Raw genomic sequence first — 25,385 nt, 5'->3', positions numbered from 1 at the left:
AGAGTGATCAAGATCAACAAAGAATATGCCTAATTACTTCTATCTACTCCATCTGCATAAAGTTTCGAAGACATTTATTACTGAATCATCCAATCAAATAGAAGTAGAGCTCCACAACTTCAATAATCTGCTACAATAAAGCCTTTTTTCCTACTATGATGACTAAGAAGCGAGAAAGAAGCCAGTGTGGTTTCTTTCAGCCAGTCCTTCGCAAGCTGTCTCTCACATAGGCACCACCTCCCTACTGTGAATGGCACTCTTTTTAACATCTATTTTACTCAAAACTGCTATCAAGCACAACAAAAGCTTTGAAATCAAACTATAATGCAAGGAGATCAAACCAGTCAATCCTACAGGAAATCAAGCTGAATATTCATTGAAGGACAGATGCTGGAGCTCCAATACTTTGGCCACCTGATGCAAAGAGCCAACTTACTGGAAAAAAAGACCTTGATGCTGGGAAAGATTGAGGGAAGGAGAAGGGGGAGACAGAGGATGAGATGGTTGGATGGCATCACCGACTCAATGGACAAGAGTTTGAGCAAACTCTGAGAGATAGTGAAAAACAGGGAAGCCTGGCATGCTGCAGTCCATGGGGTCGCAGAGTCGGACACAACTCAGCAACTGAGCAACAACAAATCGCAGACTACACTAAACAAAAGCACTGTTCTTAGGAAAACTGCCTAACTGACAGTCCAAGCACAGCACCCTCAGTAGGTCCAGGAACTGCCCCGAATAAACAATTTCCAACGCCACACACTTTTTGTGTGTCATACACATGCCTCTATTACACTTTCAGCCAGAAGAAAAATGTTTAACTGAACTAAAGTCAATCAAAAGACTCCTGACACACAAGTAACTATTAATAGCTCCTCAAGAGTAATCTTAGCAGCTTCTATTCCACACACAAAAGTTTACATTTTTGATACAGAGAGAAAATCAATGGGGACTGTGATCACGTGGACTCCTGAGGGCAGCAGCACTGGCCCTCCTCTGGGTTTATTCACGTGCACCCTCCACCAGAATCCCTCCTCATGCCACCCCCCACCCCAGCCTCTGCCTGGAAGAACAAACCCGGGGCTCCTGGTGGAACTCTGCTCAGAGTACAACACGCTCCCCTGGAATTCAGTCCACAGCATGGAATAACACTTCTCCACATCGGATTACATTCACTGATCCGGTCCACCACCCCAGCTGGACTACAGACCCCAGAAAAAGAGAAGACCTTATTTTTTCGTACCTCTAGGGCCCAGACCTGCACTAACTAATTTGCATTTGTTCAAATTTAAAACAGAGACGAGACTAGTCACATCTTCAGGGCAGCATCTCACTGCTTCACAGGCTCGCCAAGGAGCCCAAACGCCTACTGAGCCTGTGCTCTGAGCCCGCAGTCAGGCGCCGGGCCTGTCGGGACCAGGGCTCTCAGTGTACTTTGCAGCAGCAACCAGAACCAGGTGAACACCCAGGAACCAGCTCAACTCATCCATTAAGAAATCCACAGCCCGGACCCCAAATCTGGAAAAACAGGGTCATATTTTAAGATGCAGGCATCTTATAATTGGTATTTAAGAAACATCTAATTTCTTCTTCCCTACTAAATGATACAGTGGGTAAGCATAAAGGGGGAGGGAAAGGAGAGCCGTTGTAACCCGATTAACTACATTTTACATTTCCTGAAAGCAGACACTATTTCTTAGATGTCTGCATCCCTCTATTAAGGGTGAAAGAGGGAGAAAAAACCCTTTTCCTACAGAGACATATAATAAACAGCTACAGATCTTACTCACCACATTTTAATACACAACTTTCATCAGATGAGGACAAAGAAAGCTCTCCGTTAATAGTAACCAGGAGGAAAACATTTGACTCTCTCTACCTTCTCCATGCCTTGAATGGAGGCTGTTTGGCAGCACAGATACAAAGTGCTCCTAACATACTCTGTCTGCAAATTCCATATTTACTGTCAAGACAGCATAGCTAAGTATGTGTAATGATTAACAAAAGTGAAATATCTAGTGAAAATCAGTCAGTCGTTTGTATGTTACAAATGTTACTTACAATAAAAATTGCTGTCATTTCTGCTTCAACCAAACTAACACAAAATATTCGCAAAGACTTTAAAAAGCTTAGCTACTTCATTCACAGAAAGCCGAAAGTGCTTAGAAGGACAATTAAAATCCAACCGATGGACATTCCTTTTAGACAGGAATGCATACCCTGAAGACAACTTAGAAATGAAATGTTACTTTACAGAACAGAAACAGCCTCTGATTTATACAAACGGTAGGATTTCATTTCCTTCAAGTCTGAACAGATCTGTAGGTTTAATCTTGGCAAGTCCCATTTGAGTAAAATTAAAGAAAACTACCGGTGATTATGTGTAGCAGGCTAGAGCGGCCTAACATACTATCTGTACACACACCTTACAGTTAATTCATCAGGGGGACCTCCTACTGAAAAGGAAACTAACTGCTTGTCACTGTAACACTACAACTAAGAATCTCATCCTTGTTAAAAGATCTCTTCTAATACCTGAGATTTCATTAAAAATTGGCACACATGCTTTAGAGTAGTTTAACCACTGTCACTGAGGAAAACTATCAGAACACACACAAGTTCAGAGATTAAAATAACAACCACTGGTTGTCATTTAAAACCATAAACCTCTTACTGATCTGACTGCATTAGGAAGAACCAAAACAGAAAATAAAAACATCCCTAGCTCCTATCAGAACGTCTGCACCGAAGTCTGAAACTCATTTTGGCGACCTCCAACTTCTCCTGTACACGCTGTCTTCCCCTCTTCTGTCACGAGGACTCTCAAGCTGTTCCTGAGACAGAGCTGCGGGGCTGGCAAACTTTTCCTGAAAAGGGCCACAGAGTAACTAGTTCAGGCCATGGGGATCTGTTAGCTCTGTCCCAGCTGCTCCGCTGCTGCAGGGTTAGGGCAGTCAGAGACAGCACCCACACACACACATACAGCTGTGTTCTAGTGAACCTCTTCCCGTGGACGCTGGGATTTAAAGCTCACATCATCTTCATGTATCATGGAATTCTATTCATTTTCCGCTACCATTAAAAATGTAAAAATTAGTCTTAACTCAAAAACTATTAACCAAAAAAAACCCAGTGGTGGGTCAGTTTTGGCCCACAGATCGAAATTTGGCTCTGACCCCAGCGCTGAAGGGTTTCAAATAAATGTCCTCTCCTCATCCCCCCAAAAACTCCCGTCTCCTTCTACTCCAATGTCCTCACCATACTCAAAATGCATCTCTCCTCAGAACACAGACTCTCAAGTGCATTATGCCAAGGAAAGCAAGCAGAGAGAAGGTGGATGCACGGAAGTAGGGCGTCCAGGAAAGAACTGTGCGCACAGAGGAACCTGGCGGATGGCAGGGCTGGCACTAGAGGCCCAGGGAGAAGGCCAGGCTGTTCCAGAAGAGGTGCTGGAGCAACTACCAGTCATACGGGGAAAAACCAGGACCGGAGCCTTAAGCAAAAAGGAACTCCATGTGGATTTAAGAATGTATGTTAGACACAGGCTCTGCAGGCCACTGAAAGGACCACCTGCCTGATGAGAAGCCAGGGAGGGTTCTGAGCAGAGGAATGACGTCACCTGCTTTCACTTTTAAAGGATCCCTCTGCTATTCCATAAAGAACTGATCACAGCAAAAGAAAGAAAAGATACATGGAGATCAGTTAGGACACTCTTCCACCATGAGGTTGGGAGAGGAGGGGCCAGCGGTAGACTCTGAACATATTCTGAAGGTGGAGTCAATGCGATTTGATGAGAAATTATTATGAGGGGTATCTGAGAAAGCAGAGTTGAGGATGGTGCCAAACTCTGACCCAACTCTGGCCTGAGCAATAAATGGACGGACTATCTCCTATTGACTGAACTGGAGAAGACTGCTGTGAAGATACTGGGGGAGGGGGAATATCAGGAGTTCAGTCTGAGATTTGCTACATCTGACATGCCTATTAGAAATACAAGCAGAAATATGGAGTAAGCAGATGAACATACGTGTCTGAACATCAGGAGCAAAGTCCAGCTAAAGAAAGTGTTAGAGCTATCACCAACTCTAACAAAACCCCAAGACTGAAGGCAACCACCATGACAGCACAGGTAGGTGGGGAGAATTCTGAGGGACTGAGTGCGGGACCTCAGGAAGAACAGCCAATAAGACAGAAGCAGCAGAAGGGGTGGGGTTCTGGAAGCCAAATGAAGACGGTGTTCCAGGGAGAAAGAAGTGATGAGCAACATCAAGCAGCAGAGAAGATGGGATTTCAGGTGAAGACCAAGGGGCCTGGCAATGTGGAATGGGTTCAAGAGAGAGGAAAGGGAAACTGCAGTAGATGAACATAAAAAACCCTTAGAGAAGTTTATATAAGTGGGAGAAAAAAATGAGGGAAATGGGGGAGAGATTCTTCTTAGGATGGGAAAAATCATAGCAGATTTATCAACTGATGAGAATAATCCAATAGAAAGGGTGAAACGGATGATTTAAGAAAGAGGGGAAGGGAAGAGAATTGTTGGAGCAACGTATGCAAAAGAGAGGAATATGTGCAGACCTCAGGGGGGCTGGCATTTGGAGAAGGGCAGTACCCCCAGTACCCGAGGGAAGGCGAGCTATGGGGACAGACTGAGGCAGCGGTGCGGAGAGGAAAGCGGGAATTCCTGGAAACGAAAGAAGCTCAGAATGAGCAGGAGAACCAGTGGAGGCTGAGGGAGCACAAACGGGCCGGGCGATGGAGGACTGCCAGGGAGCACGGAATCCCTACACAAGGTCAGTGATCGTCAGTTTACAGGCAGCCCGATCAGTGTGCTGTTACGTTCTTCTCCATCCTCGTTCACTTATTTGTGTGCAAGTGGAAAAGCAGCAGCAAGCTGGATTTAACTAGAGCTAGAGTTTTACCAGCGAAGTGTAACAAAGGAGAAGAGGCAAGGGAACTGAGAATAAATACAAGGAAATGCTTTATCACTGATCCATAGGTCTAACCTGGATTTAAGGGATACGTGACTATAAGGGACAGAGGGACTAAAAGGGACAGAGAATAGGAAGAAGTAAGATCAACAGACTGCGTGTCCAGCGGGGAGTGTAAGACTTAGTAAAGTAGGGGACCCAGAGACAGACAAGACAGAACAGGCAGGCAGAGTGGGACTCTTGGAATCCAGACTGCGGAGGGCATGCAGCCACGGTTAATCAGAAGGCCTAGGTAGCACACAGCAACGTCTAGTTAGATGGGGGAAGCAGGGGAGGGGAGAGGTGGTCAAAGTCAAGAAATAAAAGGTCAGGGTAATGAAACGATCATCTCAGTTCAGTTCAGTTCAGTCACTCAGTCATGTCCGACTCTTTGCAACCCCATGAATTGCAGCACACCAGGCCTCCCTGTCCATCACAAACTCCTGGAGTTCACTCAGACTCAAGTCCATCGACTCAGTGATGCCATCCAGCCATCTCATCCTCTGGCGTCCCCTTCTCCTCCTGCCCCCAATCCCTCCCAGCATCAGAGTCTTTCCCAATGAGTCAGCTCTTCGCATGAGGTGGCCAAAGTACTGGAGTTTCAGCTTCAGCATCATTCCCTCCAAAGAACACCCAGGGCTGATCTCCTTCAGAATGGACTGGTTGGATCTCCCTGCAGTCCAAGGGACTCTTCAAGAGTCTTCTCCAACACCACAGTTCACAAGCATCAATTCTTCAGCGCTCAGCCTTCTTCACAGTCCAACTCTCACATCCATACATGACCACAGGAAAAACCATAGCCTTGACTAGACGGACTTTTGTTGGCAAAGCAATGTCTCTGCTTTTGAATATGAAACGATCATCTCAGTAAACACTAAAATAACCAAGGCTTGAGACGGGAGAAGTAACGCAGAGTTAACAGTGACCCAAAGTCAGATTCTTCAAGGAATGACAGAGTGACCACCCGAACTTTTAACAGAAAGAGATTATCTATGAGCTATACATACTCTGATGGCATGATACGGAAAGTTGCAGGGATCATGGAGGGAAAAGTTCTGAAAGCAGCAATGACAGCTACCTTCACACCTACACATCCTCAAGCTAAGCAACACAGAGGATATAGGAGAAAACAGCCCACTTGGAGGACTTTCTGGGAAAGGTTTGTCTTTAGAAGTGAGCCATATTTCACCTAGATCAAGAAGATGACAGGAATGTCCAGAGAGGTTGAAGACACAAGGAATTTTGACATGGTGGTGGTTTAGTCACTAAGTCGTGTCCGACTCTTGCGACCCCATGGACTGTAGCCCGCCAGGCTCCTCCGTCCATGGGATTCTCCAGGCAAGAATATTGGAATGGGTTGCCATTTCCTATTCCAGGGGATCTTCCTGACCCAGGGATTGAACCCAGGTTTCCTGCACTGCATACAATCTCCTACATTGCAGGCAGATTCTTTACTGACTGAGCCACCAGGAAAGCCCCCTGCACATGGGAAGGGTTTTAAAAGTTGAGTCCAAAAGGATCTATACAAAGCCTTAAGGGAACCAGTGAGTAAGAGAAAACCTAGTTTCCCATATTAAGTAAAAAATTAGCTTGTAAATGTCTAGCAAAATCCCTGCTGAGATTTTACTCTGAATGGCACCGAAACCACAGGCCACCCTGGGGAGAAGTGATGTCTCTGTGTTACTGTGTTTTCTTATCATATCACGGCATAACCATATAATCTCTTTTGATAGTTTTATAATATTCTCAGCGAGGATGACAGCCACTTGTACTGAAGCGTGCTTATGCCATGCCCACCCAGCACCTTGCTAAGCACTACATACACACACTCCTCCATGGCCATCATAAGTGGATCCCTCACTTACAAACTGTCCTTGTTACCAAATGCAAGTCTGTGTTCCCAATGCACAGAGAGGCCAGGAAATACCAAAATTCTAAGAGTTTGGAGCAGAGAGAGGTTTACTGAGGGCAACGCAAGATGTGTGGCTCACGCCTTAACAACCCCAAGTTTTCCGCAAAGCCCTTTTCTAGGAAAGGTGAAGGAGGGGCACGGGCAGTTGTTGCAAGCTTCTTGGTGTCAGGTCACAGTCAGTAGCGATGCTCCTGTATATCTACCAAACGAACGCTATTCTCTGTTCTGACAAGAAAAGGCAAGGTCCCAAGACACAACTTTCATCCTCCGAAGTCCTGATCCTGGCTAAGAGAAGGCACCCCAGTGGGCCCCAGTGGAACCAGGACCACTCAGTCGCTCACTGACAGTTGGTTGCTGTGGGAGGGACTCACTGCAGCACCGACCAATGGCCGAGAGGGAACCAGGATCACTAACTGTCACTCACCGACAACTGGTTGCTTAGGGGCGGACCCACCCCAGCACGGACCAATAGTAACGGTTCCTGGTAAGGGGGTGCGGGTTAACTGTGCACAGCAGCAGCCCCTGCTAAGGTCTGCGCTCCGCCACGCTCCACTACACTCTTAGCTCTACTGTAACTGCTCTCGGCTTGTGGCCATCAGAGGTTGACTCAGCCTGCAGTGGGCCCCAGGGCTCCTCTGCCTTTGAATGAGTATCTCTGCCCACAGTCCAGTGGCCACCCCCTCTGGTCCAGGGACCACTACAAAAGACTGGGAGGATGAAGAGAGCTGAGAAACTCTCCTCTGAGGGCACAGTGGGTCACCATTCTAACCTTATTTATTTTGATTTGCTGGCTCAAACTTCTTCCTGTCTGCTTTGTCCGTTTAGGATAATTGGATGCGCAGGGTGGCTCACACTGACCACATCTGTATTTTGAAGCTGAGTCAGAACACCTTACCGAGTGGCTCTGTGTGGCAGTCCAGCTCATGGCACAGGTAAAAATAAAGGGACCTGTCACCACACGCTACACAGTTCTGTTTATAGTGCTGCATAATTGACATCCTCTCTCAGCACAGCTGATTCTGAGTCATGGTTGAGTCAAGACAGCATGTGGCCCCTTCACTAAGCTGACAACTCATGGGGGTCTGAAGGGGGCCTGTTTTGTGTTGTGGGTTTTGTTTTGTCTTATTTGGCTGTTGTCTTTGGTGCAGCCAAAGACTTGCTGGCCAGAGGCTCAGTTGTGTTCGGGGAGAACCTATGTGAGCCTGTGTACATATAGATGACCGGTTTATTCCGAGTTCTACATTATGCCGGCCTCTCAAGCGCTCAGCAGTCCCTTTCCCTATGAATGTTAGTCTACGTCTTGATGCAAGCAATGAAGGACACCAAAACACTTCTGACCTCTTGAAATCACGATCCTCTGTCATATCTCACAATGTTTTATATCTCTCTTACCAGAGTCCTTCCTGTATGCTGACTCCAGGAAATTAACTATTTAAGGAAGTAATAAAAACACAACCAAGGGTTCATTCTGTGCTAGGGACTAAAGGCGGTCCTGAGGACACAGAGGTAAGTAAGAAGCCCGCCCTCAGGTTTGGGCTCATTCTAGCAGACAGGCAGGTGAGTAAGTGACCACAATACTCTACTGCAGTTTTTCGCAAGAGGTAAGAGGAATATGAGGCAAAAGCACCCAGGTCAGAAGGCAGAAGGTCTAAGGTCATCTGCAACCCAACTGTGGCACAACGGAGACCAAAAGCCCCCCTCCAGCCTGTGGTGATCAGAGCCACTATGGGAAAGGCAGTGTCGGGACAGGGTGACCTGCATCTGAAGCGAGCCCTAACCCTAACCCTAACCCTCAGAGCAGCCTTGGGCTTCCCAGGTGGCTCAGTGGTAACAATCTGCCTGCCAGTACAGGAGGTGAAGGGGACACCGGTTCAGTCCCTGGGTCAGGAAGATGTCCTGGATGAAGGAAACGGCAACCCTCTACCGTCCGCTTGCCTGAAGAATCCCATGGACAGAGGAGCCTGGTGGGTTGCAGTCCATGAGGTTGCAAAGAGTTGGATATGACTTACCACACACACAAGCAGTGCAGCCCTATGTGTGGGTCACGTGCAAAGCTGTGCACCTCCAATGTTAAGAGGGAGCCACAGAACTTCATAGACAGAACCCGGTCCACGATGTGGCCAGCATGGTGACCAGTTGTACGAGCTCCCAGTATCACTAGGATACAAATAACCAATAGAAGGAAGGCCTGACCTTAGGCTGGGGTCACTGGGGAAGAAGGCAGAGCAAAGGGCAACATGATTATACAGAGAGCAATGAGCCCAGAAAGGCAGAAAAGGCAACAAATCTCTCAAGGTGAACCAGCAAACTAAAAGTTCACAGACAAAGTCTAGCCCTAGGGAAAACCGGCCTTTCCTCAGCGCTCTCTGTGACAACCCTTCAGAGTGTGTGCTTCCCAACCTTGCAACTCTAGACTGTGCTGGGCCAAGCCCGAGTCCAGGACACAGCACTCCAGCAGGGAGCACAGAAAGGGATCAGGGTGCCTCAGACTAGACCCACAGAACAAGCACTTAGAGATTCTCCAGCTGGTGAACCAGCAGGCAAAGACTTGACGACACAGGAGGAGTAACCCCCCTTGTTAGCATGAAGAGCCAGGGTTGCAACAACATGCGGGGGGCAGGGAGGAGTGGGTCTGGAACTCAGGGTTCGACGGGCTGTCTCCTGGCACTTCTGTGTCTAGGGATAACAGTAAATAGGCAGCGGCAGCAACCACAGGCGGACTAGAGCAAGGCCACCGAGGGCTCAGCCCCCTCGGCATCAGGGCCCGGCGACGATGGAGAGGCGGGGGAGTCCAGACGGGAATCTGGGGCCAGCAAATGACTGTCCACTAATGGCCTCAGGACAAGCTGCGCCAGGGGGACGGGATTTACTGCTCCGACATGCCTGTGAGGTCTCTTCTTTAAGATTCCCAACAGCGATGGCCTCCAAGAGTCCGTGACTGAGTGGACAGTGTCAGGCAAGAAGAGGTCTCAGGAGAAGAGCAGACTATAGCAAACGCTTATGGTGTCCCTCATCACACACCCTTGGCCCATCCAGTTAATGACCCCAAGGGCAATTCCCACGACCTCCGTGCTCAGACAATTCAGAGGTGCATCCCCCAGGGATCCCCAGTTGGGTTGAGCCCCAGCTGCCTCCAACAGCTGCCACTGAATATGGCATCCTTATGTCAGCTCTCTCTCCTTCCACACGAAGCTTCCCCTCTCCCATACTTCTGATTGCTGGGGCTTGCCTATCGTTAAATTACTTCACCCAAGTTCCTACCTCAAATTCTGCTTTGGAGAAAAAAACCCAATGGCTCAGGTATACAAGGAGGCGTTTATAAAGATGGTCTCTACAGTGCTGTTGGAGTTACCAAACATTAAAGACAAATCCAAATGCCCAACAGTAAGAAAAGGTAGATAAATGATGATGTAATCTTATGACCATACACTCTACAACAGTTGAAGTTAATGATCTAGCTCTCTTTGTATGAAAACTGGTAGCACTCAAAAACAGAGCAAAAATTAAAGATGCAAACTGAAGAGTATACAGCATATAACATACCATGTAACACGTAGCCGGGAGGAGACAATGAGCTAGAAAGCGAAACAAAGAGCCCCTACCCACCACATCCACCGCCGGCAGTCACACCCTCTGCGTCAGCAGGGCAAAGGCTAATAGAGTTCTGCCAAAAGAACCCACTGGTCAGAGCACATACCCTCTTGCAACAACACAAGAGAAGACTCTACACATGGACATCACCAGATGGTCAATACAGAAATCAGATTATATTCTTTGCAGCCAAAGATGGAGAAGCTCTATACAGTTAGCAAAAACAAGACCAGGAGCTGACTCGGACTCCTGATCATGAACTCCTTATTGCCAAATTCAGACTTAAACTGAAGAAAGTAGGGAAAACCACTAGACCATTCAGGTATGACCTAAATCAAATCCCTTATGATTATACAGTGGAAGTGACAAATTCAAGGGATTAGACCTGACAGAGAGCCTGAACAACTATGGATGGAGGTTCATGACATTGTACAGGACGTAATGATCAAGACCAGCTCCAAGAAAAAGAAATGCAAAAAGGCAAAATGGTTGTCTGAGAAGGCCTTACAAATAGCTCTGAAAAGAAGAGAAGCCAAAAGCAAAGGAGAAAAGGAAAGATATGCCCATCTGAATGCAGAGTTCCCAAGAACAGCAAGGAGAGACAAGAGAGCCTTCCCCAGCGATCAGTGCAAAGAAACAGAGGAGAACAACAGAACAGCAAAGACTAGAGAGCTCCTCAAGAAAATTAGACATACCAAGGGAACACTTACTACAAAGATGGGCACAATAAAGGACAGAAATGGTATGGACCTAACAGAAGCAGAAGATACTAAGAGGTGGCAAGAATACACAGAACTGTACAAAAAAGATCTTCATGATCCAGATAACCACGATGGTGTGATCACTCACCTAGAACCAGACATCCTGGAATGCAAAGTCAACTAGGCCTTAGGAAGCATCACTATGAACAAAGCTAGTAGTAGAGGTGATGGAATTTCAACTGAGCTATTTCAAATCCTAAAAGATGATGCTGTGAAAGTGCTGCACTCAATATGCCAGCAAATTTGGAAAACTCAGCAGTGGCCACAGGACTGGAAAAGGTCAGTTTTCATTCCAACCCCAAAGAAAGGCAATGCCAAAGACTGTTCAAACTACCGCACAATGGCAGTCACCTCAGTTCAGTTCAGTTGACCAGTCGTGTCCGACTATTTGCAACCCCACGAATCGCGGCACCCCAGGCCTCCCTGTCCATCATCAACTCCCGGAGTTTACCCAAACTCATGTCCATTAAGTCAGTGATGCCATCCAACCATCTCATCCTCTGTCGTCCCCTTCTCCTCCCACCTTCAATCTTTCCCAGCATCAGGGTCTTCGCAAATGAGTCAGCTCTTTGCATCAGGTGGCCAAAGTATTGGAGCTTCAGTTTCAGCATCAGTCCTTCCAATGAATATTCAAGACTGATTTCCTTTAGGATGGACTGGTTAGATCCCCTTGCTGTCTAAGGGACTAACAGTCTTCTCCGACACCACAGTTCAAAAGCATCAATTCTTTGGCGCTCAGCTTTCTTCACAGTCCAACTCTCACATCCATACATGACTACTGGAAAAACCATAGCTTTAACTAGATGGACCTTTGTTGGCAAAGTAATGTCTCTGATTTTTAATATGCTAGCTAGGTTGGCCATAAGCTTTCTTCCAAGGAGCAAGCGTCTTCTAATTTCATGGCTGCAGTCACCATCTGCAGTGATTTTGGAGCTCAAAAAATAAAAGTCTGTCACTGTTTCCCCATCTATTTCCCATGAAGTGATGGGGCCAGATGCCATGATCTTAGTTTTCTGAATGTTGCATTTTAAGTCAACTTTTTCACTCTCCACTTTCACTTTCTTCAAGAGGCTTTTTAGATCCTCTTCACTTTCTGCCATAAGGGTGGTGTCATCTGCATATCTGAGGTTATTGATATTTCTCCCAGCAATCTTGATTCCAGCTTGTGCTTCTTCCAGCACAGCGTTTCTCACGATGTACTCTGCACAGAAGTTAAATAAGCAGGGGGGGCAATATACAGCCTTGATGTACTCCTTTTCCTATTTGGAACCAGTCTGTTGTTCCATGTCCAGTTCTAACTGTTGCTTCCTGACCTGCATATAGGTGTCTCAAGAGGCAGGTCAGGTGGTCTGATATTCCCATCTCTTCAAGAATTTTCCAAAGTTTGCTGTGATCCACCCAGTCAAAGGCTTTGGCATAATCAATAAAGCAGATGTTTTTCTGGAACTCTCTTTTCTGATGATCCAACGGGTGTTGGCAATTTGATCTCTGGTTCCTCTGCCTTTCTTAAATCCAGCTTGAACATCTGGAAGTTTACAGTTCACGTACTGTTGGAGCCTGGCTTGGAGAATTTTGAACATTACATTAGCATGTGCTGCTGCTGCTGCTGCTATTGTGAGATGAGTGCAATTGTGCGGTAGTATGAGCATTCTTTGGCATTGCCTTTCTTTGGGACTGGAATGAAAACTGACCTTTTCCAGTCCTGTGGCCACGGCTGAGTTTTCCAAATTTGCTGACATATTGAGTGCAACACTTTCACAGCATCATCTCTTAGGATCTGAAATAGCTCAACTGGAATTCCATTACCTCCAATAGCTTTGTTCGTAGTGATGCTTCCTAAAGCCCAATTGACTTCACATTCCAGGATGTTTGGCTCTAGGTGAGAGTGATCACACCATCGTGATGATCTGGGTCGTGAAGATTTTTTTTGTACAATTCTTCTGTGTATTCTTGCCACCTCTTAATATCTTCTGCTTCTGTTAGGCCCATACCATTTCTGTCCTTTATTGTGCCCATCTTTGCAGTAAATGTTCCCTTGGTATCTCTAATTTTCTTGAAGAGATCTCTGGTCTTTCCCATTCTACTGTTTTCCTCTGTTTCTTTGCCTTGATCACTGACGAAGGCTTTCTTCTCTCTCCTTGCTATTCTTTGAAACTCTGCATTCAAATGGGTATATCTTTCCTTTTCTCCTTTGCCTTTCGCTTCTCTATGCCTTACTAAAGCCTTTTCCCCGTGAAACCCACTGAGTCCCAAAAGGTATCAGTATTTGATACCAATACATTTCAAGGGGGTGGGGAAGATGCTCCCAAACTGAAATGGTTTACAAAACCATTTCAGTCACTCTGCACAACCACCCATGTTACCCAGAGGTCCTGAAGAGCCATGATAAACCACCTCTGCCGCCCCACCCTGAGGAAGGAGACCTCAGCCCCACACCAGCAGCATGACATTACTGCGAAGCGAAACTCCAAAAGCGCCCTCCCACTGCACTCTTCAGTGGACAAGGAGCTGAACTCTCCAGAGCCACGTTACTGCCCCCACCCTTCCAGGACTACTTTCCTTTTTTCCCAGATTTGGTTCCAAGCACTTCATAAGTGTCAGTCACCTCAGCTCATCTCAGGCTCTGGAAACAGAGAGCACTGTGTGGCATGGAGGAACACGTGAATCAAAACCCAACTCACTCTGAGTGTACTAAGAACATGAGATGCCCAGTTCCCTCTTCTTTTCTTGGAGGAAATTTGACAATTCAGAAACATTGTTTTACCAGTGATAATTCTCAACTAGGAAGCAGAAAAGACCAGTGATATTTCCACAAAGCCCTTCCATCATGCTGGCTGAGATTCAGCTCAAGTAAGTTCTTCTGGGCATGGCAGGGAGAAGAATAATTTGACACACAGAAAACTGAGATATAATGGACAGTGAATTATACAGATGGCTAGTGTTTCATGAGTATGTCAAATCCAGGCAACCAATACCCCCATCTGGATAAAGCAGGTTTCCCTCACTTCAGAAAATTCCCTCATGCTCCTTCCCAGTCAGCCCCCAGCCTCCTGTGACAACCACTGTTCATGCCTTCATTACCAGTCAGCTACACAGAGAAGGTCAGCTTCGCAGGACTTCACAGAGCCATGGAGCATGCACTCTTTGTCTGGCTTCTTTCATTCGGTGCCTTCTGAGCTCCGCCCGCACTGCTGTGTATACTGGTGATTCAGTTACCAGACAGTTTAGTCATCCGCCCACTGACGGACACTGCAGTAGGTTCTAGTACTTGGCTATTATCAACAAAGCTGATACAAGCACTCTTTCACAAGTCATGTGGACATATATTCTAAGATAAATACCTAGGGTTATGGGCAGGAGTATGTTTCAGATCACATCAGATCAGTCGCTCAGTCGTGTCCGACTCTTTGCGACCCCATGAATCGCAGCACGCCAGGCCTCCCTGTCCATCACCAACTCCCGGAGTTCACTGAGACTCACGTCCATCGAGTCAGTGATGCCATCCAGCCATCTCATCCTCTGTCGTCCCCTTCTCCTCCTGCCCCCAATCCCTCCCAGCATCAGAGTCTTTTCCAATGAGTCAGCTCTTCGCATGAGGTAGCCGAAGTACTAGAGTTTCAGCTTTAGCATCATTCCTTCCAAAGAAATCCCAGGGCTGATCTCCTTCAGAATGGACTGGTTGGAGTATGTTTAACTTTATAAAAAACTGCCAAAGCGTTTCCCAAAGCGGTTGCACCATCCACGCTCCCACCAGCAATGGACAAGACCCCCAGCTGCTCCACAGCCTCACCAAAAGATGTCAGTCGTTTCAATCCCAGCAAATCTAATGAGTTTGCAAAGGTATCTCATTATGGTTTTACTAGTTTATAACAGCTTTACTGAGATATAATTAAACAAAGCATACAATTCATTCACTTAAACTACATAATTTTATCAATTTTGGTATATTACATTAACTTAATTGTGGTAAAATACGTATGTATTAAGGGCTTCCCAGGTGGCGCTAGTGGTAAAGAACCTGCCTGCCAAAGCAGGAGACCCAAGAGATGCGGGTTTGATCCCTGGATAGGGGAGATCCCCTGGAGGAAGTAATGGCAATCCACTCCAGTATGCTTGCCTGGAGAAGTCCATGGACAGAGGAGCCTGGCGGGCTACAGTCCATAGAGTCACAAAGAGTCGTACACGGCTGAAGCAACTTGGCGACAGTAGCAAGTATTTATTAGGTTGGAACAAAAGTAACAGCAGTTTCAGACTGTGAACTGTTGTCATTATAAGTAGGCGCAAACATCTTTATTAATCAAAACAGGAACCATTACAATCAACACATTTTTACCAATGAGAAATAAGTTTGTTTATTCTTGTAGCATAAAAATCTGTACTTCAGGATTCCACAGACTCTTGGAAAGCATTTTCTGCCTCCTGTGGTTGTGTTTTCCTTGCAGAAAGTTGTCAAGATGCTTGGAGAAGTGGTAGTCAAGCAGCAAAAGGTCAGGTGACCACGGCGGATGAGGCAAAACTTGACAGCCCAGGTCACTCAGCTTCTGCAGCACTGGTTCTGCGATGTGCAGTCAGGCACTGTCGTGGGAAGAACTGGGCTCCTGCTGCTGACCGATGCCAAAGCAGGCGCTGAGTTGCCAGTGCATCTCATCAGTTTACTAAGCGTACTTCTCAGATGTAACGGTTTCACTGGGATTCAGAAAGCTGCAGTGGATCAGACAGGCAGCAGACCACCAGTGACCGTGACCTTTTCTGGTGCAAGTTTGGCTTTGGGAAGTGCTCTGGAGCTTCTTTTTGGTTCAACCACTGAGCTGGTTGTTATCAGCCGTCATATAAAATCCACCTGTCATCGCACATCACAACCTGATTGAGAAATGGTTTGTTGCCACTGCATAGAGTAAACAACACTTCAAAACGACAATTTTTTGATTTTGGGGTCAGCTCCTGAGGCACCCACTTAGTGAGCTTTTTTCACTTTTCCAATTTGCTTCAAATGCCCAATGACCACAGAATGGTCCAGGCTGAGTTCTTTGGCAACCTGCTGAGTAGTTGTAAGAGGATCCGCTTCAGCGACTGCTCTCAGTTGGTCGCTGTCACCTCCCAATGGCCTGCCACTACATTCGGCATCTTCAAGGCTCTCATCTCCTTTGCAGACTTCCTGAACTACCACCACTGCACTGGACGTTTGGTAGCAGTTACTGGGCCAAATGTGTTGTTGATGTTACCAATTGTCTTCACTGCTTTACGACGCATTTTGAACTCGAATTAAAAAAAAACCACTTGAATTTGCTTTTTGTCTAACATCATTTCCAGTCTAAAATAAACAGCAAGTAATGTCATTAGCAAAAAAAATAAAGTGAGAAATGTGCATTAAAATGATGTATAACACAACGAATTTAAGAATGTATTCCAATATCAAATGGCAAAGTTCAACAATGCCAAACCAAATTATTTTTCCACCAACCAATAATATACAATTTTACATTCTGACCATTTTTCAGTATAGAATTGTGGCTTTAATTATATTCATAATGTTGTACAAACCTCACCACTAATTCCAAAAATTTAGTATTCCAAACAAATTTGGTAACTATTAAACAATAACTCTTCCCTCCCCGCCAACCCGGGTAACCTCTAATCTCCTTTCTGTCTATGAATTTGCCTATTCTTAGCTCTTCATAGAAGTGGAATCATACAATATCGGTCATTTTATGTCTGGCTTCTTCCACTTAGCCTGTTTTCAAGGTTCACCCCCATTACAGCATGTGCCAGTACTTCATTTCTTCTTATGGCTACACAGTATTCCACTGGATGTACACATGACACTTTAGCCATTCACCTGTTGATGGACACTTGAGTTGTTTCCATCTCCTGGCTATTATGAATAATGCCTCAGTGAAAATTGGCATACAAGTATCTGTCTAAGTTTTTGCTTTTAATCCTCCAAGGTACATACAGACCTAGGAGTGGAACTGCTTGATGGTATTCTATGTTTAGCTTTTTGAGGTACCATAAAATTATTTTTTACATAATAGCTGAACCATTTCACATTCTCACCAGCAATGTACAAGGGTTCCAAATTTTCCACATTCTTACCAACAATTTTTTTCCTTTTTTTTGTTAGTAACAGCCATCCTAAAGAGCATAGAGTGGAGTTTTTGTTTTAATTTGCATTTTCTCAATGATTAATGATGTTGAGTACTTTACCATGTGCGTGTTGGCCATTTATATATCTTCCTTTCTAAACCAGATTTTTTTCCGCCCAATTTTTTACCAGACTGTCTTTTGTTACTGAGTTTCAGGAGCACTTTATATATTTTAAGGCAAATTCTTTGTCAGGTATATGTGTTATAAATACTTTCAATCTATGACTTGCCTTTTCCATTTTCTTATTGGTATCTGTTGATAGGCAGAAGTTTTTTTAATTTTGATAGTCTAATTTGATAATCAATTTTTCTTGAAAGGTCAATGTTATCTGTGTCCTGGATAAGACATAGCTGCCTACACACAAGATTACAGATATTCTCCCATCTTCTAAACATTTGATAATTTTAAATTTTATGTTTAGGTCTACAATCCATGTGGAAATATTTTTGTGAATGGTAAAAGGTATGGGTCAAAGTTCATTTTATTTCATTTAGATATCAAGTTGTCCTACCATCATTTTTTGAATGAAATTGTTTTTAGACTGATTTTGGTTTGGAGCTTGCACATAGTTTGGAAACAGTCTTAACATTCCTTATACGACATTCAGCATTCAATAAAGAGAAGACCAGATGACTACACACAAGAAGACAGAAACTGACAACAGATACTTATCAGGCACGTTCTCTAAAATAAGTATAATTAACATGCTTAGGAAAGTAAATGACTATGAATTTCAACAGAGTAATCCATTTAAAAAATCAAATAGAAATTCTACAAAACTCAAAACTACCTGAAACTAAGAATACAATAGACAGCACATGGGACACAGCAGAACCCAGAAGAGAGAACGGGAAGGCAGGAGGAAATTTTCAAACCAAAGCTCCGAGAGAATTGGAAAGACAGAAGAGAGGCTTTGAGATATACACAACACAGTGAAAGGTTTAATATATGTGTAATTAAATTCCTTGAAGGAAAGGAAAGAATGAGAGAGAAGCAACAGCTGAAAAAATACTGGCTGACATTTCCTAAACTGTTCAAAGATACCAAATTCAAGAAGCATTATCCAAAGAGGGTAATTACAGAAAAGCCAACTATCTCTGTCTCCACGGGCCTTCATTCTGGAAGAAGACAGAGCACAAACAAGAAACCTCTACTAGTAATTCCATAGCATGTAGAATCTAGTAAGTGCTTTCTTTAAAAAAAAAAAGAAAATAGGGTTTATAAGGTAAAGGGGCTCCAAAGCATGGAGGGGAGGGAAGCGTCTGCCCTATTACACGGTATACACAAAGCCTGGAAGGAAGAAATCGGGAAAATACTTCTGACTAAACACACATTAACCAGAAGAAAGAACCCATACTGACAGAAGATTAAAACAATTTACCAGTTCAAGTATGGAACAAAAAGACTACAGTGCGCCATGAGTAACCGTGCAGCGTGTGCTCAGTCGCGTCCTACTCTCGGCGACCCCGTGGACAGCAGCCCACCAGGCTCCTCTGTCCATGGGATCTTCCAGGCAAGAATACTGGAGTGGGTGGCCAGTGCCTTCTCCAGGGAATCTTTCCCAGCCAGGGATGGAACCCAAGTCTCTTGCACCTCCTGCACTGGCAGGCAGATCTTTACCGCTGAGCTACCTGAGAAGCCACATAAATAATGACTTATACAAACAGCAGTAATTCCACAAGACTTTGTTAAGAACCTACAATTATCAGACTGTATGCTAGATGCTAGGGACCCAAGCAATGTGATCAACTCACTTTACTCAACAAGCTTATCAGATGGAAGAGCAATAATGTATCATTTTAAGCATGAGAAGATTTATGGAAAGCAGGACCCGAACAGTACACTAGCTCATGAATACTCAAGAATCCTACAGAAAAAAACACAGTAGCATTACTCAACAGAACTTGCCGTGATGACGGGAATAATCTGTATCTGCATGGCCCGAGAAGGTACCATTAGCCACGTGTGGTTACCAGTACTGAGAATGTGGCTGGGACAAGTAAGGAATGGAATGATTAATTTTACTTATTGCTGATTAATTTAAATAGCCACATGTGAGCAGCTTCATGGACAGTGGAAGTAAAGAGTTATCACTTGGCTCTACACTTGAATACAGGGGAGCTTCCTGGTGGCTCGGACAGCAAAAAACCCACCTGCAACGAAGGAGACCTGGATTCAATCTCTGGTTTGGGAAGATTTCCTGGAGAAGAGAATAGCAACCCACTCCAGCATTCTTGCCTGGAGAATCCCCATGGACGGAGGAGCCTGGCAGGGCTACAGTCCATGGGGTCGCAAACAGTCGGACACAACTGAACCACTAAGCACACTGCTACATAACAAATGAGCCCCAAACTGAGCAGTCTAAAGCCATCCCATTCATGGTCTCACACAGGTCAGATTCCCTTAGCACTTGTACAAACAGCTGCGGGCTTGACTGGGACTAAGGATCTGCTTCCAGGATGCTCCTCACATGGCTGCTGGCAGGAGACCTCAGTTCCTCACCGCAGAGACCTGTCTAGGTGGACCCCTGAGTGTCCTTATAACATGGCAGATGGCTTTCTTGGAGCAAGCGATCCAAGAGAGAAAGCAACGAGGAAGCTTCAGGGCCTTCTGTGCTCGGAAGTCACACCCTGTCACTTCCCCCACATCTAGTATTTAAAAGCAAGTCACTAAATGCAGCCCACGCTTAAGGGGAGAGGTCAAATTCTCTCTTACTTTCCTCAGTGTGATTCCTGTGTCTTGCGTTTTTCAGTTTGCTACTGTGGTGCCTCATTCTGCTTCACTTTATGTCCCATCCAGCCTCTGACACCTCCGCCCATCCTCCCTCTGGGTCCATCAGCACTGGATGGATCTTCTCAGAGCAGCTGGCTTCTGGAAACCCTGAGACCCTTCTGAGAGGCAACTAGTGATGTGCTCAGACACGCTGAGAAGCAGAGGCAGAACCAGAAGCCTGTCCTCACAAACCCTCATCAGGGGCTCTCTGCACCACCACATACTATCTGCCTCCCGACTCCAAGACCTACACATCAGGTCACCTCTCCCGGCCTTCAACTCTTCCTGAACTAGGACAGAGTTCCTGCCTGCCCCAGGAAAAACTCAAATATGGGATGCACCTTCACCTCTTCTCATTCTTCCCCAGCAATCCAACTGGTCCCTGAGTCTTGTCCATTCAATCTGGTAAAGATGTTTCAGTATCTATCCTAGCCATCCCCCATAGACAATACCCTAAATTCCAGCAGTTTTCTCTTTCACTTGGGCTTCTCCATCAAGTCGTCTGCCTCTAGCCTCACCCTAATGTATCTCTCACAATGGCAGCCAGAGATCTAATACACAGATTTGCCAGGCCACACCCTTGAAAGAAACTTCCATTGTTGTCTTTGATCAGTTGCTAAGTTATGTCTCTTCAGGACCCCATGGAATGCAGCATGCCAGGTTCCTCTCTTTGCAGTTTGCTCAAATTCATATCCAGTGAGTCAATGACACTATCTGTCTCATCACCTGCCGCCCCTTTCTCCTCCTGCCTTCGATCTTTCCCAGCACCAGGGTCTTTTCCAATGAGTCGGCTCTTCACATCAGCTCTTCACAAAGTACTGGAGCTTCAGCATCAATCCTTCCAATGAATATTCAGGACTGATTTCCTTTAGGATTGACTGGTTTGATGTCCTAGCATGGTTCCCCATAAACTCCCCTCACAAGAAGCAGAGTCAGGAAAGGCCTTGTAAACTGCCTCAGGGCCTTGGATTTTATCCTTCAGCTTATAAAAAGGAACTTGATATTTGACTATGTCCTCTCTACCAGATGCCTTATCTATGTTATTTCATTTAAACTCAAAGATCATGCAAAATCAGCACACTGTTCCTCTGCACATACTGTTCTTTCTAATTAGCCCTCTCATCGGTAAGCCTAGAAGCCATAGTAACCTAAGGCCTTTCCCGGACCACAAATCTCTCCACCAGATCCACAGTTCCCCCAGCTCCACCATCTCGTCTTGGCTAGACCCTCTTACAATTTGTTTACACGGCAATTACCCTAACCTGCTTGAAAAAAGGGATGTCACATTCATCTTTGCACCTTCGGCCCTAGCAAAGAACCTGCTTCAGAGCAGGTCCTCAGTGAAAGTTGATGACTGGTTGACTAAAAGGAGAGTCCATCATGGTATAGATATCCTAAGCATTAAAGCAATCAACAAATCTCTCTGAGGTATCATCACATCAATTAACTTATTTCCCCAAAAGCCAAAGGAGCAGTGCCCAGGGTTCTTAACACTCTTTGAATTGCTCAACACTTACTGTGATTTGAGGCAGAAGTGCTCAGACCAAGTGAACCTCTAAAAACATGTGGACTTCTCCCACACTCCCTCTACTCTTTGCACATACTTCTGCGATTCCAGAACAGGGCTTCCCAACAAAACACTTACGGAGAACCATCCATAAATGTGTTAAGGGATAGTATCAGCTAACTTGATTTAATACTATGTGTCAGATAGTGCCAAGGCCTTAATATGCATGAGTTCCCTTAATCTTGACAACCTCACCAGCAAAGTACTGTCCAACCTCAGTCCTATTAAATAGACACACAAACTGCGTCCCAGAGAAGACTAGAACAAAATTAAACAGGCACTGACTGGAGATATCAGGTACTTTGTATTTTGACGTGCTTTATTTCATTTATTTCTCTGTACAATTTAGCAATGAAGTCGTGTATTACATTTCCATTTTTAGGCAGGAAATCTTAAGGCTTGGAGAAATGGCACCATAACGCATCGCTTGTAGGGCTAGGAGCCAAATCCAGATCTTCAGACTCCTGGGCACCTTTTACAACGGAGATCTGGCCCTTCTGTGGCTGAGTCGGGACTGAAGTGGCCACTGTGCAAAGCGGGGCCACCACTGGGGACGCAGAGCCTGGGCTCACAGGACGAACGGAGTGACGCCGCCTCCCACCTGGCACATCTGCAACGTCTGTCTCCCCCAGCTGCACGTTCCGCTGCTTCTGGGGGCCTGCCAGTCTGTTCCAGCCAGGCCAAGGAGACCATCTTGCACGTTATCCGGGCGCCATCACCGCGGCTCAACTAACCCAACAGGCAGGAGGCGGCGAAGGGCTCGCTTGGATCGGTCCCCCTCCCTGCGCCCGGCCTCACGCCCGTACTGACGAGTGGGGAGCAGGTGTCACCCCCGCCCCCCAGCCCGGGGCCCGCTGGTGAGGCGCCGAGCCGCCACCCCGCCGCCGCCCCGGGAGGAGGGGGCGCCCCCGCCCCGCTCCCGCAAGCCCCGCCGGGCCGCCCCCGACTCCCGCGCCTTACCGATTCCGCTGCTCTTTGAAGAGCGCCGTCAGCGCGCGGAGAGCCTCCAGGTCCTGGATGGGTGCGGGCATCATGACGCCCGACAGCCTGCCGGGCGGCGGCCTGGGCGCCGCCATCTTGCCGCTCGCAGCTCGGGCCGAGCGGCCGACGACGAGGAGCCGGAGAAGGAGGGGCAGGAGGGCCGGCGGGAGGGAGCGCGGGCTGCTGCCTCCGCACGCCGCCGCCGCCGCCTCGGCGCCGCTGCAGCCCGCGGGCCCGGCCGGGAAAGCGCGAGACCAGGCGCCCAAGCCTCGCCTCAGGCCGGAGGACGCGACGGCGCGGCGAGGGGAGGGGGCGCGGGCGGAAGTCCCGCCTGCGGGGAGGGGGGCGCCGGCCGGAAGTTCGCCCTGTGGGGAGGGGGCGCGGGCGGAAGTTGTGTTTGCGGGGGTGGGGACGTCAGGAGGGCGGAGGGCCCCCAAGGAGAAGTCGGAGGGGTGGCCCCGGAATGGGGACACCCTGAGCGGGGCAATGGGGACGGAGAGGGTCTCGATGGGAACGGGTGTGGGGGACGAGGGTACCCTGAGGGGGAGATGCTGGCAGACGGGGGTCTCCGCAGGAGGGGATGTGAGGAAGGCTGGGGAGTCCTGCAGAGGCTCCCCTGGAGGAGAGAAGGCTGAAGACCTCGATCCTGCGGTCGGGAGGGTTGATCAGGGCTCACACCGACCCCCTGGGAGCTGGAGCAGTCTGTGTCCATCTTGCAAGTCTCAGTCCCTGGAAGCTCAGTTCCCAGTTCTTCAGTCAGTCAGTTCAGTCGCTTAGTCGTGTCCAACTCTTTGCGACCCCATGGACTGCAGCATGCCAGTCTTCTCTGTCCATCGCCAACTCCCAGAGTTTACTCAAACTCATGTCCATAGAGTCAGTGATGCCATCCAACCATCTCATCCTCTGTCGTCCCCTTCTCCTCCTGCCTTCAATCTTTCCCAGCATCAGGGTCTTTTCCAATGAGTCAGCTCTTTGTATCAGGTGGCCAAAGTATTGGAGCTTCAGCCTCAGCATCAGTCCTTCCGATGAATATTCAGGACTGATTTCCTTTAGGATGGACTGGTTGGATCTCCTTGCAGTCCAAGGGACTCTAAAGAGTCTTCAACAGTGCAGTTCAAAAGCATCAATTCTTCCCCACTCAGCTTTCTTTATTAATGGTCTTAGTGATCACTTACAGGTGGTGGCTCAGATGGTAAAGAATCTGCCTGCGATGCAGGAGACCGGGTTCGATGCCTGTGTTGGGAAAATCCCTGGAGAAGGGAATGGCTACCCACTCCCGTATTCTTGCTTGGAGAATTCTGTGGACAGAGGAGCCAAGTGGGTTACAGCCCATGGGAGCGCAAAGAGTCCAACATAACTGAGCAGCTAACACAGATGGACAATAACAGATCATTTACCAGGCCTGCTTGGGGTGAGAATACTGTTGTTTCAGCTCATTGGTGGTGGTTTAGTCCCTAAGTTTAGCCTTTGCAGCCCCACTGACTGTAGCCCACCAGGCCTCTCTGTCCATGGCATTTCCCAGGCAAGAATACTGGAGTGGGTTGCCAGTCCCATCTCCGGGAGATCTTCCCGACCCGGGCACAGAACCCACGTCTCCCGCACTGCAGGTGGACTCTTTACCACTGGGCCCCCAGGGACTCTGTTCCAGCTCATTAAGGGCTTTATATACGATTTGAAGTCAAGGAGCTTAATTCTACAGAGTTAGGCTAAGAATTGTGTTTTTCTAAAGGAAGTGAGATGAGATGGTTGGATGACATCATCAACTCAAAGGACGTGAGTTTGAGCAAACTCTGGGAAATAGTGACGGACAGGGAAGCCTGGTGTACTACAGTCCACGGGGTTGCAAAAAGCCGGACACGACTGAGTGACTGAAAAACAAAAAAGGGCAATGAGTATATTTTATAGGAATCAGACAAGGCTTCTGTAGGGGTGCTGGTAACTCACTCTTTTCACTGCATGAGATTCACTTCTTTGTCATATCATGTTTATGTACTTGGAACAGACATTGTTGCCAGACCCCATGCTAGGTACAAGACGAACTGTGATCTCTCAGCATCTGCATGGCATTGGGTCCAGGACACCCCCTTACCCCCGCAGACTCCAAAAACCACGGATGTTCAAGTCCCAGAGTCAGCCCTCCATATCCACAGATGCTGTGACTTGTGGAGACAGAGGGCCAACTGTGTAAAGATCCGTAAGAGATGATCCCAACCCTGAAGGGACTCACCGACTATGCAGAGAGAGAGGCAAACAGCATTGAATACAGCTGATTACTGCTGTAATAGAGGACTGGACAAATTGCTGTGAGGCCAATTAGAATATATAAATAATACTCTCTACATTTCGACTTGAAGTGTAGGGGTGTGTTTATGACACGTTTTTGATGTTCTTTGCTAAATAAAATTTAAAGGCCTGATAGACGCCACCAGAATATGCAGGAGAAATGAGACATGAACAAGCAAGTCAGCTGAGACTATAATTCAGCCCTATCCATTTAACTGACGATATATTCATGAATTCCACAAATATTTCTATGTACCTACTTTGTGCCAGGCATTATATCGCCTAGAGATGCTCAAGACCATCCAAAATGTTTAACAATCCTTAAACTAACAGGGCAGGATCTCCTAATTTTTTCCCGAGGAACAGGGAATAGTAAAATGTATTGTCACCAATCAAGATCTTACCCCTTA

The 25,385-nt window shown here is 46.7% G+C and overlaps 1 protein-coding gene across 1 annotated transcript in view; it reads right to left on the bottom strand.

Annotated features, from left to right (window-relative positions):
* ATXN10 (ataxin 10) overlaps positions 1-23,034 on the bottom strand; it is a 141,005-nt gene extending 117,971 nt beyond the window's left edge. Inside the window, exon 1 of the mRNA XM_061418852.1 lies at positions 22,672-23,034. Within this exon, the coding sequence (XP_061274836.1) occupies positions 22,672-22,787 (116 nt within the window). The 5' untranslated portion in view covers positions 22,788-23,034. The remainder of the gene's footprint in view (positions 1-22,671) is intronic.
* Positions 23,035-25,385: the final 2,351 nt, after the last annotated feature.

Source organism: Bos javanicus, chromosome 5, assembly GCF_032452875.1.
Source record: "Bos javanicus breed banteng chromosome 5, ARS-OSU_banteng_1.0, whole genome shotgun sequence".
Lineage (NCBI taxonomy): Eukaryota > Metazoa > Chordata > Mammalia > Artiodactyla > Bovidae > Bos > Bos javanicus.
The sequence above is the reverse complement of the archived record's forward strand: the minus strand, read 5'-3'. Positions and strand labels throughout refer to the sequence as shown.